General features: G+C 41.4%; 2 protein-coding genes across 5 annotated transcripts in view; one reads left to right on the forward strand and one right to left on the reverse strand.

Annotated features, from left to right (window-relative positions):
* The window catches only part of ARHGAP29 (Rho GTPase activating protein 29), a 76,927-nt gene extending 62,833 nt beyond the window's left edge, over positions 1-14,094 (reverse strand). For 3 of the 4 annotated variants that reach the window (XM_057546905.1, XM_057546910.1, XM_057546892.1), the window contains exon 1: positions 2,164-2,305. The gene's annotated coding sequence lies outside the window, so the exon portion shown is untranslated. Of the gene's footprint in view, positions 1-2,163; positions 2,306-13,950 lie in introns of those variants that run through there. The other variant, XM_057546898.1, reaches the window with a different exon arrangement.
* On the forward strand, positions 1,585-13,140 carry LOC130708590 (actin nucleation-promoting factor WAS-like). The gene is made up of 3 exons (XM_057549917.1): positions 1,585-1,660; positions 1,820-2,658; positions 12,591-13,140. Exons 1-2 carry the CDS (start codon positions 1,585-1,587, stop codon positions 2,542-2,544), a joined length of 801 nt encoding a protein of 266 aa, XP_057405900.1. The 3' UTR covers positions 2,545-2,658; positions 12,591-13,140.
* Positions 14,095-17,718: the final 3,624 nt, after the last annotated feature.

The raw sequence follows: 17,718 nt of genomic DNA on the forward strand, positions 1-17,718 counted from the left end.
AGCTTTCACAAAACTGAACTATGATAATGAGAAAGTTTGGAGGTTATACACTTTCCGAGATCATCCACATTACTTTCTCATGTCCCAAAATAAACATCCTCTAGTTGGTGGTAACATAAAATGTAGTTACTAACAGATTGCAACTGGAAATTTAATTAAATGAGATAATAATATGGAAAGCACTTAGCACAACGCTTGGTTCATCAGGAAGACTCAATAACTGTTAGCCATTATCACTAGCGTGCTTTACTGTGGGAGATTGTTAACATACGTAAGTAATGAACAAAATGTGACTTCACTACAATATATCTGTAAATTGTGAGCAAGAAATATAGGACTGGAAACAATTCCAGAAACTTAACTGACTTCATGGAAGCCTACTAAATGGCTTCCAAGTGAAGTTTGAACTGTGCAAACAGACTGTTGAGCAAAATATTTGTGAAACTCTCCTAATTCTCTGCATCTCTTCCAACTCCAAACCATCAACATAAAAAAAGCATTTTATCCACTTCGCAAAGAACTTTGTAGCAAAGAGAAAATCACTGTGCCAAACTACTTTCTCTATATGTTCTAAATTCTAAGTAATATGTGTATTAGAAATGTGAACACTAACTTCCGGTACCCTGGAATGTGGCTTTTCCAAGACTTCAGGAGCCTGTGTTAATCAAATGTTCTTGCCCCATGTTCCTCCTCCTCAAATGTATCCTTACAGAAGTATTTTCATTTTAGGCACCTGGCTGCCTAATTGAAGAGTAAAACAAACCCAAACATCTGTACTTAATAGTTCCCTATCTTACTATTTCTACCTCAGGAAAAACTGCCATATATTTCTGAAATCTGCTACTTCAACAAACTTCTGATTGGTTAAGAATCTAGTGATACCTAGAGATGTTTCTTAAAAATCAGAAAAATTCATTCTGGAGGTCTTTGATTACGTTTTTTAAATGCACTCTTCACAAAAACAGAATGGGGCATGTTAAAAAGCTTTATCAATAATATGCAAATAACTAATTTCTAAAGAAAGGCGTGTAACGCACATACACTTCATTCCTGGGCAGTTAGAATTCAGCACGTTTGAAGAAGATGAAGCTGCCCAACCTCCCACGCCTCCAGAATGTCCAGCATTCCTGACAGGCAGGGCTCTCCAAAACTACCCAATGCCAAAGACCACGTTCCCCATCCCAGGATTTAAATACAGAATGGGAAAATGGAGCAACCAAAAAGGGCTGCAGGCACTGATAGCGATGGACAAGAGATACCATCTCAGAGACACCTGGAGAAAAGGGAAGGGGCGCTCAGCTCCCGCCTTTATCAACTAACAGTCCTCCTCTCCGAAGAGGTATGAGGCCAATTCCTTATTGAGGAAGAGAGTCAAAAAAGATGAATATGGAGACACAAGGCTCGTGAACCACTAGCGCTCCAGCTTGAAACGTCTCAGACTTGAGCTCACCCGTCAAAAAAAAGAGAGAAAAAAAAGTCAAGCCCCAAACACGTCCACAACGGAATTGGGAAAAAAACATTGAGGCTGAAGAGGCCTCGGAACGAAACACCCCTCCCTCAGCTCAAAAGACAGGGACGAGAACAATGCACCACGGAAATCCTAAGATATCTCGGGACAGAGACCCAGTTGAATTGAGGGCTGCTGTCAGGGCAGAGGGAGGTGGGACAGGATCCGATCAGACTCTAGTGGTAGGGAGCACAGATTCTGGAGCAAAACTGTCCGACTTTAAATCACACTGTGCCAATTACTAGTCTGTGTGTTCCGACAGGTTTCCCCCGTGTGAAAAATTAGTTAAATAATCGTGGAACTCTCGTGAAGTTAAAACGTGTAGCGCTCTTAGAAAACTGTACGCCGAACGTGGGACGTGCTATGTCTTTGCTTTTACTATCTTCATCATCTGCTCAGGGCCACAGCTCGCGCCCTCGCCGCTCCTCCGCTCCTGCCGCGCCCGCCGCGCCCCACGCCCGGTCGGACCCCTCCCGGAGGACCAGGAGTCTCGGGGACACCGGCCCGGCCCGCCGCCTGGGCCCCCAGCGCAGCCCGCAGTCGCCTCCACTCCGGGCCGCCGCCTGGGCCGCCCGGACCCCGGACGGCAACTCGCGGGTGACCCCAGCCCCCTGCCGCCGCCGCCGCCGCAGCGAGCGCCGCCACCCTCCACTCACCGCGGCGCTCCATCCCGCGTTCCGGACGCGGACGCGCGCCCGACACTCACGGCCGCCGCCGCCGCCGCCGCCGCCGCCGCCGAGGGCTGGAGCTCGCCGTTCCCATCCCCCACGGCCCGCGGACGCCCGGCCAAGCCGCCGCCGCCGCCCCTGCAGCTACAGCCACGACCACGCCAGCCCCGGCCGCCCCGCCCCCGGCCTCGCACCTCCCGCCCGGCCGCGGCCCGCCCCCTGGGGCCCAGCCCATTGGCCCGCGCGCCCGGGGGGCGGGGACGGGCGCCTGCTGCAGGTGGGGCCGGCCACTGGCTCTCGCGCGCCCGGCGCAGGCTGTCAGCTTCGCCCCGGCCCGCGAACTGTCCCGAGCCTTGCAGGACGTGTTAGCCGCCCCGTGCGGCTTGCGGCAGGACAGGCGGAGGAACCTTAGGAACAGGTCACCTGATGACTTCATCTGGCAAATCGGAATTTCTTGGATGAGCAATCTACATTTTTTATGAGGTACTTCTTTGACCACCTCGTTCCTCTCTCTCCAACTCCTTTACGAAAACAAAAACAAGACCCCACACAGGTAAAGTGTAACACAGGCCTAGCTCCTTTCCGGAAGAATAAACTTCCTCAAAACCAGCCAACTACTCTGCCCTCTGTACAGGGTCATATTTTCCACTTAGACCTATATTACTTCAACTGCACTCTCAAACTCGCTCAGAATGAGAAAAATGTCTGAGAAAGATGGAATAATTAAAGAAAGCAGCAGGGGCTGAAAGCTTCTACATCATTCTACTCACGAGAACAAGCCTCGTCATTAGTGATCTCAGTTCTGGAACATTCAGAAAGAACTGATGGAGAAACAGAGGGCACATGGGGAGGGTAGCTGGGGGTAGTGGTGGAGGCAGAGAAAAATATTATCGCATGTGGGAGAAAGCAGAAAAAGACACGGGAGAGTGTGAGGAGAAGCAGGACGAAAGCGGGCTGCAGACATAGGGAGAGAGAGGGGCAAAACCAAGGAAGGCAGAAACAGGTGGAGGCAGAAAGAGAAAATATTGAGAAATAAAAGAGAAAGGAGAGACTACCTACTTACAGAGACAAAAAGGAAGTGAGCATGAGAGAGCCAACAAGTGAAGTAGTGAGACAGGGAGAAAACACTCATTGGCACAGAGAAGAGGAACATCTCTCATATCTTTGAACCCTTATACTAAAAACAATGTTGGGGAAACAGAGCAAATTTAGCCCTTCAGGTGCTACTTGGAAAAGATAAATATGAAAATGCTCAGCGTCTTGGATATTTTACCTCCACACTGGAATTGTCAGACTCAACTTACACAAATTTACCCCTTCAAACCCCAAACACAACAGTACCAAGGACATGCCACAGGCACTAAGGAAACCTCAAAACCAAACTCTCCTTCTAACCACACTTAAAAAGAACAATGCACCATGGACTCTCACCATGGAAAATGATGATGCCCTGAACTGAAACAAACTGAGAGGTCAGAGGTCCCAGGGCAAAAGGGGGCTGGAGCATCCCAACCCTTATTAAATCATAAGGAAGATTTGGGGAAGAAATATAAGCCCACTCAATCTCAAACACTCCTTTATATCTATTTTTAAATACCTGTATATTAATTATTTTGTATTTTCTTATTCCATTATCACCATTTTCTTAATAAAGAGGATTGTTTTCCTTATTAAAGTTGAACAATGTCGCGCACAAGATCCTCATGGGGAGAAAGCGTATGTGAGGTAGAAGTGGTGGTGTGACAGAGACAGAAAGGAGCACATGGGAGGGAAGGAGAGGAAAAAGCCGTGAAAGAGAGATGTAAGAAGGTGAGAAACAATTATGGAGAAGAGAGAAAGAAGACCAAGAAAGATGCAGAGACAAATGGAGGCAGAGAAAGAGAAAATAAGATACAGACAGAATAAGGAAAAGAGACAGAAATGATAGAGAGAGAGAGAAAGAAATAAGGAGACTACCCATGGACAGAAAAAGGGGAGACGGACACCTCTCACACCCAAACAATTCTGGACAAATAAACCCAATTAGGGCCCTAGGTTGTTACTTGGAAAGGATAAATATGAGAACCTCAGGCTCCTTGATTACCTGGGCTCTACTATCATTTTGCAGATAGTAGAGCTATCTTAATTTTTATTTATCGTAATTTCTTTTATCTTTGCTTAATTTTTAAAAACTTTAAACTGTGCCAAGATCAAAAGCACTAAAAATGCTGGGGACACCTAACAACCAAATGTTCCTTCAAATCCTAATGGAGGAGAATGATGCACCATGGACACTCACCATGGAAACCACTGATGACTAAACTGAAGGACACCAATGGGGGAGAGAGGAAAGGATTCTGAAGGCCATGGAAGGTAGAGGCAGGGTAATCCTCAGGGAGCTCAAGGGAGGAAAGTCTGCCCCTTGGATCTGCTCTGGGTTAATCTCAAGACCCTTCCCACCAGATCTACCTCTAAACCATCTCAAAACAACCAACTATTCTGCATAGAACCAACACAGAGTGAATCTTCAACAAATATTAGACCATTAAATTATAAGTACGGTTATCTGAGGGAAATTTTGAGAAGTCTCTCAATCCCAGTCCTCCTCTTATAGCTTTTAAAAAAACAGATTATCTGTCATCTTTTCTACTCTTTTTTCTTAGTAAGGAGGAATACAATATTTGGAAACATTAGCAAAAATGGTAGTTCACTTTTAAATTAAAAGGGTTGTTTTATTAATTCCCCCTAACTTGCATTTGTTTAAAGAAATTTTATGTCACACAAGTAAGTTTCAAGTATGAAAAGTACACTATTGAAACAATACCTTTCTGCAACTCCAAAATTCTTGGTTTATAATTAAATTATAAAGAGTTTAAAAAAAAAAAGAAAAAGAAAAACCATCTGTATATCTACTGTAGAAGTCCAACATCTTAAAATTGTGTTTTTACCATTTTACGTTATTATTGTCTCAAATATTTTTCCCTTCTAAAACAGAAACACATCCTCTGTGATATTGCTCTTCTGTCATTCTATGAAGCCTCAACTTGCATATTGTTAAAATCTTTTTCATGTGTTCTCTTCAGTGTTAACATAGGTAGTATTGCTATTTTTGCTGGGTAAGGATCTTCATATTCCTGAAGTTGATTCTGTAGTTTAGGTAGCCTATTTTTCATAACAGAATATGGTTCTAAAAACATTTTACAATGTCTGGAGACATCTTTGATTGTCACAACTGGGAAGGAGTTGTACTGACATCTAGTGAATAGAGCCAGGGATGCTGCCAAACATCCTAGCTGCACAACAGAGCATGCCTCAGCCCTCCTACCTCTACCCCTAAGAAAGAATTACCCATCCCCAAATGGCCAAGAGTGTCAAGGTCGAGAAACTTGGCTCTAGACCCAATTACCACTTTATAAGCAATACAGAAGACAAGGGAATATGTTCAATTACATCACAGGATGCACTCAGTAAAATCTAGACTGTGGGTCATTTTATAGAGCAAACAACAGTTTCTTAAACAAATAAATTGCAAGGAAAATGATGAAAAGAAAATCTCCAGATTTAAAAAAAAAAAAGTCTTAAAATTTTAAATACATCAAGTGCAGGAACAAATGAGATCAGACCTGCCCTTCCACTATACTGTTTTCAGACAGACTATAAACAGCACAGGACTGTGATCCTGGAGAGATGGGATCACAAACAAATGAGGTGATCCCTACAGTCACCCCAACTTTCTGCCTGGAGACACACTCTAGACCATGGCATGCAAGGAGGAAGCCAAACAGAGTGTGGTACTCTTGCTAGGTTGAGGAGAAAGGGATCATAGTTCAGGGAGACTGGGACAGCTGGAATCTGTAGGACAGAGTACCAGATAGGAAGAAGGTAGGCAGAGGAAGAGCTCCAGAAATTTGCATAGACAACTCTTTAATTTTCTTGCTGAATACAAAGCTATATATGTATAGGGTGAATCCCCACAAGGACAGACAAAGAATTTCCAGGGACCTGTAGCTGAACAATTCCCAGGGCTCTCGCAGGGCTGGGAGACCTCTGAGTGTTCATCAGCCAAAGTAGAAAGACCTGTTGAATACTCAAGGAGAGATCCCAGAAGGACATGTGTTAGTAGTATATCTAACCCAGCCCTACTAAAATAGTATTCTAGACTCACCCCAACAAATCTTCAAAACAAGCCTCATTTTGTAAATTTCTTTGGGAAAAAACCTGATATTTAAAACAAAAGTAATAACAATGTGCGTGGCATTTACAATATATGCAGGACAGCAAAAAGCATCACAATAGCAAAAATTAAGGGAGGAGGAAAATGAAAGTAAGGTTCTTACATTATATGTGAAATAGCATAATATTATTTGAAGGTATATTATAATAAGTTAAAAATGTATATTAAAATCTTCAGAGGTACAGTTAATAAGCCAACAGTGGACATAAATGGAATTTAAAAAAATTAATCCAAAAAAAAAGGCAGGATAAGAAAAAAAAAAACAAAGAACAGATGAGAAAAATTAAAGACAAACAACAAGATTATAGGCTTAAACCCAATCATATCAATAATTACATTAGATATAAATACTCTAAACACCCCTATAAAAAGGCAGAGATTGTCAAATTGGATAAAAACTTAAGACTCAACTACATACTACCTGTAAGAAACAGACTTGAAATATGAAGACACAGATAGTTTGAAAGTAAAACCACAGAAAAAGATATACCACGCAAATACTAATCATAAGAAAGCAGAAGCAGCTCTATTATATGAAACAACCCGTTTTACTAAGGATAAAGAGTAACATTTCATAATGATAAAAGAGTCAATTCATTATAAAGACATGATCTTAAAAGTATACGCACCTAAAAAAAAAAAAAAAAAAGTATACGCACCTAAAAATAGAGCTTCAGAATATACAAGGAAAAACCTGACAGAAATGTGAGGAAAAACAGACAAATCTCAATGATAGTTAAGATTTCAACAATCCTCCTTCATTAACTGATAGAACAAATAACAGAACAAATAAGAGAACAAACATATGGACACCAAGGGGGGAAGCGGGGGTGGGGAAGCTGGGGGGGGAATGAATTGGGAGATTGGGATTGACATATATAACTAATATGTATAAAATAGATAACTAATAAGAACCTGCTGTTTTAAAAATTAAATTAAATTTTTTAAAAAGTAGATCAAATAAAAATGTGTGACAAGAAAAAAAAAGAATAAGAGAAAATCTGTAAGGATATAGAAATTTTAAATAATACTATCAACCAACTTGACCTGATATACATTTATAGAAAATTCTACCCAACAACAGAATACACAGTCTTTTCAAATACACATAAAATATTCTCTAAGACCATATGTAGGACCATACAATAAGTCCCAATAAGTTTAAGAGAATTGAAATCATACAGTATGTTCTCTGACCCAAGCAAAATTAAATTTGGAATAAATAACTGTAGGATAATTGGGAAATCCCCAAATACTTGGAAATTATAAAATATGTTTTTAACTAATCCATGGGTTAAATTTTCACAAGGCAAATTTGAAAATATTTTGAACTGAATAAAAATGAAAACATGATATTTCAAAATGGGTAAGTTACACAGTAAAAGCAGTGGTTAGAGAAATATTCAGCTTTAGTTGCTTTATTAAAAAGAAAGGAGGGAGACTTCCCTGGTGGCACAGTGGTTAAGACTCCACCTGCCAATTCAGGGGACACGGGTTGGATCCCTGGCCTGGGAAGATCCCACATTCCATGGAGCAACTAAGCCCCTGAGCCACAACTACTGAGCCCGCGTGCCTAGAGCCCGTGCTCTGCAACAAGAGGAGCCACCACAATGAGAAGCCCACATTCAGCAACAAAGAGTAGCCCCCCACTCGCTGCAACTAGAGAAAGCCCAGGTTCAGCAACAAAGACCCAATGCAGCCAAAAAAAAAGAAACAAATGAGGGCCTAAAATCAATGGTTTAAGCTTCCACTTTAAGAAGCTAGAAAGCAAAGAGCAAATTGAACAGGAAGTAAGTAAAAGGAAGGAAATAATGGTAAGAGTAGAAATCAATGATATAGAAGACAGATAACAGAGAAAAAAATGAATTCAACTAAAAGTTGGTTTTTTAAAAATATCAATTAAATAGATAAATAGCTTGCTGAACTGATCAAAAAGTAAAGAGAGAAAACACAAATTACTAATATCATGAATGAAATAAGGAACATCAGTACAGACCCTACAGATATTAAAAGGGAAACAAGAGAATGTTATAAACAACTTTGCCAAAAAGTTCAACAACACAGATAAAATGGAGAAATGTCGTGAAAAACACAAATAACCAAATCTAACACAAGAAATAGAAAATCTGGATACCCTTATATGTATTAAAGAAACTGGATTCATAATTTAAAATATCTCACAAAGAAAACTGCAGACCCAGATGGCCTCGCTAATGAAGTCTATTGAACCACATTAAATAGTCCTACAAAAACTCTCAGAAAATAGAGGAGGCAGGAAAACTTCCCAACTCACTTTATGAGGTCAACATTACTCTGATACCGAAGGCTGACAAAGATATTACAAGAAAACTACAGATCAAATTTCCTAACGCAGTATTAGCAGGTCAAACCCAACAATATATAAAAAAGAATAATACATTAGAACCAAGAAGGGTTTGTGCCAAGAATAAAGCTTAGTTTAATATACAATAGAGAAAAACCATGTGATCATCTTAACAGATGCACAAAAAGCATCTGACAAAATTCTTCAACCTTTCATGATTAAAGCAGTCACCAAAGTAGGAATAGAAAAGAATTTCTTCAACCTGATAAGAGACAGCTACAAAAATCTACAGCTAACATCAGAGTCAATAATGCAAGACTATGTTTTCCCCTTAAGATCAGGATCAATATTGTTACTGAAGGTCTTAGCCAGTACAATAGAACAAGAGAAAGAAATAAAATACACTCTGATTGAAAACGAGGAAGTGAAACACTTTATTACAAGTTGACATGTTTGTGCACCTCAAACATCCTAAGGAACCTATAAATAAGGTACTACAACTAATAAATGAATATAGCAAGGCCACAGATTACAAGGTCAATATACCATAATCAATTTTATTTCTATATACTAGCAACAAACAATTGGACAGTGACATTTTAGAAACTAATACCATTTATAATAACATCAAAAAACAAGATATTTTTAGGAATAAATTAGACAAAACATGTGCAAAATCCTAAATTTAAAACTACAAAACACTAGTGGCAAGAAATTAAAGAACTGGATAAATCAATAAGTATGCCATGTTCATGGATTGGAAGACTCAATACTGTTAAGACTTTAATTTCTCTCAAGTTGACCTATAGGTTCGAGCAATCCCAAACAAAATCCCTCCTGGCTTTTTTATAGAAATTTATAGGCTGAGTGTAAAATGTATATAAATATGTAAAAAATCTGAACAGCCAAAAACTTTTTGAAAAAAGAACAAACTTGGAAGATTCACAATGCCTGATTTTAAGATTTACTATAGAGCTACAGTTGTCAAGACAGTGTGATATTGGTATAGAGATAGACATAGATCAACAGAATAGAATAGAGTCTAGAAACAGACCCACAAATATAATCAGCTGATTTTCAAAAGGTGCTAAAGTAATTCAATAGGGGGAAAGATGGTCTTTTCAATAAATGGTGCTGAAATAACTTGATATCCATATGAGAAAAAAAATGATCCTTGATCCTTACTTCAGAGCATACCCTAAAATTAATTCAACATGTGTCATAGACCTAAACATATAACCTAAAACTATCAATCTTTTAAATGCTGGAGTTGGAGGAGGCAGCTGCTTGTTTTTATAAATAAAAGTTATGGAGGGACACAACCACGCCCAACTGTTTATGTACTGTCAATAACTGTTTTTGCCCTACAACAGCAGAGTTGAGTGGTTGAGGTGCTGTAGCCTGTAAGCCTAAAATATTTATGATCTGGTCCTTTAAGAATATGTTTGAGGATCCCCATTCTAAAAGAAAACTTGGGAGAAAATCCAGGGAACAATTTCTCAGACACAAAAACCAAGAACCATAAAAAAAACAAAAACAAAAACTGGTAAACTGGACTTCATCAAAATTTAAAGCTTCTGCTTTTTGAAAGACACGGTTTGCGTTAAGCCCACAAACTGGGAGAAAATATCTGACAAAGGACTTGTATTCAAATTACATCAAGAACTCCTACAACTCAATAATAGAATGAACAACACGATAAATTAATAAGTAAAAGATCTGAACAGACACTTCAAAAAAGAAGATACACAACTGGGCAATAAGCACATGAAATAGTGCTCAACATCATTAGTATCAGGGAAACACAAATTTAAGCCACAATGAGATACCACTAAATATCTACTGGAATTCTCAATTTTAGCTAGACTGAAATACCAACTTTGGTGTAGGAAGGATTTATAGCAACTAAAACTCCCACACACTGCTGCTATACACGGTACACACCACTTTGGAAAATAGCCTGGCAGTTCCTTATACAGTTGAACATACATTTACCATACAACCCAGGAATTCTACTCTTTTATATACCCTCCCAAAATGAAAAATACATTCATCCAAAAACTTGTACAAAAATGTACATAGCATTATAGTCAAAAACTGGAAACAACCCAAATGTCCATCAACAGATAAATGGTTAAACATATTGTGATACAGCCTTACAATGAAATGCTACTTAACAATAAATATCTATGACATAGCAAAAAAACCATGGGTGAATCTCAAAAACATCAGGCCAAATGAAAGTCAGGCACAAAAGAATATATGCTGTATGATTCCTTTTACATGAAATTCTAGAAAAGATGAACCTAATCTTTAGTAACGAAAAGCACGAATGGTTGCCTGGTGACGGGGTTGTAGTGTGGGAGGTGGGGGGAGTTCCAAATGAGCATTACTTTTTGGAGTAATGGAAATGTTCTGTATCTTGATTACGGGCATTACATGAGTGTATACAATTGTCAAAACTCACTCATAGTGTATAAAAAGCTGTTATCATTTTTAGTGCTCAATGAATATTAGATAAGTAAATTAAAAGTAAAATTGTAGAAGGTTCTGTTTGAATAATCCCTCAAATTCAACTTCCTCTCTCCCTTAATATCTTTCAAAATATTTTCCATCTTCTTCCTTAGAAAGGAAGACTATGGTATTTGAAAACTTTCTCAGTGACAAATACTGGAACATTTTTTAAGAAAAAGAAAAAAACCTTATCCTAGGGAGGCAATATCATCAAATGGCTCTTTTGCTTATCAGAGTAATGATAAAGGCAAGGAAGAAAATGCAAACCCTCCACAAAAATCCTCACCATATCAAAACGTGTTCCTGACCTTCCTTTTAAACCTCCTTGTTTCTTTACACATGAATGTGTCTTTCTGTGTTGTGGCTCATCATCATACTGGAGATGAGGTGGGAAATTAAAAACAAACAAAATAGCCTTCAAAGCAGAATCATGGAAGCTGATCAGTGACATCCTTGTATGTATTAGAGATAACCAGCAATTCTGCCCCAAAGGATCCTTCTGCCTTCTGTGCTTATTAAAATCATTCTCTTAATTAACTTCAATCTCACACAAAACATCACTTCTTCCAAGAAGCCTTTTCATTCCCTCCACTGAAAATAAATCATCCCTTTAACTCTCCCATAGGACATTCAACATACTTTCCTCAGGTAACCCAAGATACTATGCCTTGGGCCCTATTTATTTGGAATTGTCTCCTTCTACCCAATAGACTGAAAGGCTCCACAGGACCTTGTCTAACACAGAGTGGGATCACACTAAATTTTCTGAGCGAATGCTGAATGTATCACCAATGGTACAGGAATGAAAATCTTTCCAGGGTACCTTCTGGGCATGAGCTTTGTTCAATGCAGTACTAACCACTGGGACCACCAGCAGTGGTTGTAGAAGCACACATTCCTAGGTCAAGGGCTTTTACAGCTGGGAAGTGAAGGTGCTGATAATTTAGGTGGATGTTCTATTTTAGGGAGGTGGGCAGAGCAGGAATGACCAGCCACCATAGATTTGCTGAACAGTGCTTTCTTCATCTCAGCCAAAGTTTTATCTCCTGCCAATTTGGGGAGTGAAACATTTTCAACCCAGGTCTATCTTACTTCCCTTCAAATTCACTCTAAAACTTTTCTCAGAATCAGGAGACTAAAGCTATTTGTACCATAAAGCTAATGAAGCTTAAGTGTCCGGGTTCCTCACTTGCACAGTTCCTACAATCAGGAAGCATTTCTAAGTATGCATTCTTGGCAACTGCCTATAGAAATCTCTGAAGAAAGGGATTTAAATCTCCAAGACTCATAATTTGATTTGTGATTTCTTGACTCATTCTAAATATTCACTTTCATATTTAATTATGAATTCTTTTTCTTGAACAGGAAACTCCCCTCCCTCAAACGGAACAAAGGGGCGAAACTAATTGTCAACAAAGAAGAGAAAAGGAAAAGGTAAATGTGCAACAAAAAGTTCCTTGGTTATTTTGGCTCCACCGTCTTCTTGGAACTTTCACCTCCTAACAGCTCCTAAAAGATCCACCGTTAGAGATAGAGGATGTCGAAGATCAAACAAAACAAAACAAAAAAACCCAAAATACCACCAGTGGGGGTAGTTGGTAAACAAACCTCCCCCTCGTTTCTAAAGAGGAGTGGTGATGAAAAAGCGAGATAGACCCTGGAAATGTGAGGGGCTAAAACACAAGGAGAGTCCCTGGCTACTTTGTTCTGGCCTTCCCTCGAGCTGAGGTTTGGAACAGGAGTACTGGGACAGCCTGGGAAACAAACTCACAGGGATACGCTCTCCTCTCCTCTTAGTAGCTGCAATCCCCCGCCTGTCAACTTCTATTTCGCAAAGCACAGGGCTTGCCCTAGGACCAGGCTGGGTTAGCGAGCGCGTGCGTGCGTGCGTGTGTGTGTTGTGTGTGTGTGTGTGTGTGTGTGTGTGTGTAGGACGGCTACAGGGGTGTGAGAGACAAGGGTCGGGTGGTGGGAGAGGGAGGGAGGACTGTGAAGAGAGACAGAGATGCACCAGAGTAGGGCACTTGGGTAGAAAGGGGAGTGTTTTTCTACTTTTCATTCCCGACCCCCCAACAAAAATAAATAAATAAATAAACAGCTGGGCCTAGGTGAGACGAAGTGTGATAAAAGGTAGACAGGGAACACGAGGTGTTTGTTATTTTATCTCAGCCTTTGCATTTGTCAGACTAAAATTTCAGAAAAAGGCACCAAACTTCCATAAAGATCCCAAGTAAAGAAGACGAATGTGAAGACCCGGTTAAGGAAATCAAAAGAGGGGCGGGGAGGAGTAAAGGAGCCCCGCCTGAACTCCGCTTAAAGGCAGATGAGGGTATGTGGTTAGAAAAGGGAGAGGGGCTACAGACGCTCAAGGGGGACTTGGAAAGGGAGTAAAGTCCGCCCCGAAAGCCTCTCCCCAGCGGCCGGGGCGGCGTCGCCTAACTGGGGACAACGGGGTCCGACGGTCCTTGCAACGCCCGCTCTTGCCCTCCCCGCTCCTCCGCTCCTGCCGCGCCCCTCGTCCGGTCGGACCCCTCCCGGAGGACCAGGAGTCCCGGGGACACCGGCCCGACCCGCCGCCGCCAGCCCCCAGCGCAGCCCTAAGTCGCCTCCACTCCCTGCCGCCGCCTGGGCCGCCCGGACCCTGGACGGCAACTCGTGGGTGGCCGCCGCGGGTGACCCCAGGCCCCGGCCGCGGCCGCAGCGAGCGCCGCCACCCTCCACTCACCGCGGCGCTCCATCCCGCGTCCCGGACGCGGACGCGCGCCCGACACTCACGGCCGCCGCCGCCGCCGCCGCCGCCGCCGAGAGCTGGAGCTCGCCGCTCCCATCCCCCACGGCCCACGGACGCCCGCCAAGCCGCCGCCGCCGCCCCTGCAGCTACAGCCACGACCACGCCAGCCCCGGCCGCCCCGCCCCCGGCCTCGCACCTCCCGCCCGGCCGCGGCCCGCCCCCTGGGGCCCAGCCCATTGGCCCGCGCGCCCGGGGGGCGGGGACGGGCGCCTGCTGCAGGTGGGGCCGGCCACTGGCTCTTGCGCGCCCGGCGCAGGCTGTCAGCTTCGCCCCGGCCCGCGAACTGTCCCGAGCCTTGCAGGACGTGTTAGCCGCCCCGTGCGGCTTGCGGCAGGACAGGCGGAGGAACCTTAGGGATAAGCACCTTTCGCACCCTCCAGTAGGGAGCAGGTCCTTGTTGTTTAAGTGGACATTTCTCAGGTGGACATTTTGAATTCCTTCCAGGCAGGAATTTGGTCCCCAACTTGTTTAGTCCTTCCCCTTCCCACACCCTCCTTCTCCCTTTAGGAACAAAAATACATTTTGTGCTTAACTTTAAAACTGCCACGCTCTTTTCTGTCTTTGACTGATTGTCATGTTCAGAAAACTAAATTACCCAAAACGTCAACTATTATGTACAGTACCAGGCTCGTGGGGGTTGCTCAATAAATACTAGTCGAATGCATGTCCCCCTAATCATGCTACTTGGTTCTTACCATTAAATGCTCCTTTACTGATGGGACTCATCAACACTATAGGGAAAATGAACAACAAAAATTAAAGCATTTATCTAGATTTGGATCACACATCATAATGAAAAAAGTACAGCGTTTCTATTGAATAGTTAGAGTACATAGTAGTAACTCTACCAAGAATACCCTTCCTGTCATCTATGCTGAGACATAGCAGGCACTCTGTGAATGTTAGCTGAGTAAATAAGTTAAAATTATGGGAAGGGAATTTGGAAAAGTTCCTCAATCTCTTCCTCCCCTTAAACCTTTTTCAAAATACATCAAACATCTGCCATATTCACTCCTCTTCATTAGTTGGGAGAAATATATTAAAAAACATTCTCAGAGGAAAATGGTAACTCATTTTTGCAATAAAATAAATACAATTAACTGAGAATAAACATTAAAAATCTGTTATCTGCTGTAAATCAACTATAATTCAATAAAATTTTTTAAAAAGGAAAAAAAGTCTTATCTGGGACAGGTGGCTCATGTGTTTGGTAAAGAAAAGAAGAAATAAATACCTCCACCAAATCCTATAACACTGTCACAGCATTTACCCTTATAAGCCAACTTGTTTTTTACCTATAAATGTTTCTTGGTTAAAGTGGCTCAGGGTCACGTCTTTGGAGGATGAGGAATCAGAGACAAACAAACAAAAATCAGAGGCATAATTGGATGCTGGATCAATAATGAAACATTCATGACAGACGGTGTAGTATTGCTATTTTATAATTATAGTATTTATTAATAACACATAACTACTCTGCCTATTGAAATGTTCTTCATTCTTTCTGTGATAGAGAGAATACAACCTCTGCTCTGAAGCCTTCTGTTCTCACTGAAAATTAGTCATCCCATTTAATATTATATGGTACATGGAACCTTATTCTTATGGCACTTTTGATTTTCATGCAGTCTTTTACTTTATACTAATACCAATGTTTATTTATATTAATTAGATTGTGGAGGTCTACAGTGTTATGTTACCTAAGTCTGTGTCCAGTACACAAAGGGTCCCTACTAAGTATTTTCTAGAGGAATGTTTAGGGACTGACCAGTGCGTCCAGGAATAAAAAATCCTTCTAGGATGCTTTTTTTTTTTTTTTACCTTAAGCTCTATTCAATTTGTTGTAACTAATGAAATCAAGTGCAATGGCCACAAAAACCACATGTCTAAGCAAAGACGGTCCCAGGTACCCTGTGCCCAGAGGTGAAGGGGCTGATAATGAAGGCAGATGTTCCACGTGAGTGATGGAGGTGGGAGCCCAGCCCCAAAGGAGAGTACAATGGACAGGTGCTCTTCCTGTCAGTCACGCTTCAGTGACAGCTTGTTTAGGAGAGCACAACATCATCCACCAGACAATATTTATTGAGTACCTCCATTGTGCCAGGCATTGTTCTAAGCACAGGGGTTATATTAGTGACCTTTCAATCCACTTTCAGACTCTCTTCAACCATGGCTAAATGCCTGGGAGAGGAAAAGAGGTAACGGAAGCAGGCATGTTCCCAGTCACAGAGGCTGTCTTTGCCCCTCACTGCTGGAGCACTCAGAAAGAACCACGGAAAGCATGATGGGCCACAGTGAGTACAAAGGCTCCAGATTCCAAAGTGGACAAAACTCACCAAGCAGGTTATTAATCTTGATTCTGTGATGGTTGTAATTGAGAAACAAGGAATCAATTCAGACCACATGCTGGAAATGAATGTGAAAGATGTTGCAAACATCCAAGAATTCTGTGTTGTCTTAAGGAGTGGGAACTGAGTAAGACTGACTGAAAAAAAAAAAGAAAAACTCAAGTGAGTATATGGATATGATATCATACTCGTTTTATGTCTAGCTTAAGGTATTAAATTTTAAGCCCCAATTTGTTTATGTTATTTTAAGCTCTCTATAAGACATTTGATGACACAAACCTCTGTGCTTGAGTCACCGCATACCATGACTCTACCTAATGTCCTAACAGGTGTAAGGAAGCTCTCCAGATAATTAATGATTGGTGCCAAATTATACTATTGGCCTAAAAATTGAATTATTGATATTGTTGTGAATAAAGAGATGATGATTATGATGATAGTAATAATAAGTAGCCCTCCCTGGTTTACTCTGTGCTAGACACTGTCTTAATTATTCTTTATATTTAGTAAGTCATTTAGTCCTCACAACAACCCTATGAGATACTATCATCCCTATTTTATGAATTAAAAACTGAGGCACAGAACAACAGAAGTTCAATAAAGAGTTTCTTTTGGATTTTATGAAAATCGTTCTTAAAATGAAGATAAATTTGACCATACTTTTCTTAGAAAAAGATAGTGGAGACTCACTCTTATTCTTCCTCTGCCTCTCTGGCCTTTTTGCTGTTCCCCTGATACCCCAAGGTCCCTCTTGCCTCTGCCGTTCCCTCTGCCTGGAAGGGGCCCCCCTGCCCCATATATGTGACTTGCTCTTTGCTCCCTTCCAGTCTCCGCTCAAATGTTCCATGTCATTGACATGTTCCCTGACCACTCTGTAGAAAAGAGCACTCCCCTCTTTGATACTCCCTAGCTTCCTTACCCTGCTTTATTTTTTTTACTACGATAGTTAATTTTATTTGTTCAAGGACTCATCTTGCAAGCATTAAACCAAGCCTGGGCTTTGATTCTGGGAGCCCAGATTCACATACTTAGGAAGATAACAGCAAAAACTGCCCCATGTACATGGATGAAAACTAAAGGCTCATGGTTAATCACACTGTAGTTTTTAAGTTTCTACAGCCTAGAAGCCAGAAGTCACCGGTCCTTTAGGTCCATCTGGATGTCCCACAGGGTTTCTGCACTTTTATTGAGTTGGGCAAACTTATCACTTACCCTGCTTTAAATGCCATAAAGTGCCATAACACGTATCCCTCTACTGACTTGGTATAGTTATTAATTTATTTGTATATTTTTCATTTCCTCTCACTAGTGTGGAAATGTCAGTGCCATGATGAAAGGGACTCTGCCTGTTTTG

Source organism: Balaenoptera acutorostrata, chromosome 1, assembly GCF_949987535.1.
Source record: "Balaenoptera acutorostrata chromosome 1, mBalAcu1.1, whole genome shotgun sequence".
NCBI lineage: Eukaryota > Metazoa > Chordata > Mammalia > Artiodactyla > Balaenopteridae > Balaenoptera > Balaenoptera acutorostrata.

Excerpts from the sequence above, each read along its gene's own strand:
- LOC130708590 (XM_057549917.1), top strand. The coding sequence starts at position 1,585 with ATGCACCACGGAAATCCTAAGATATCTCGGGACAGAGACCCAGTTGAA. Across the intron at positions 1,661-1,819 it reads TGCTGTCAGGGCAGAGGGAG|TTAAAACGTGTAGCGCTCTT; the intron begins GTGGGACAGGAT and ends ACTCTCGTGAAG.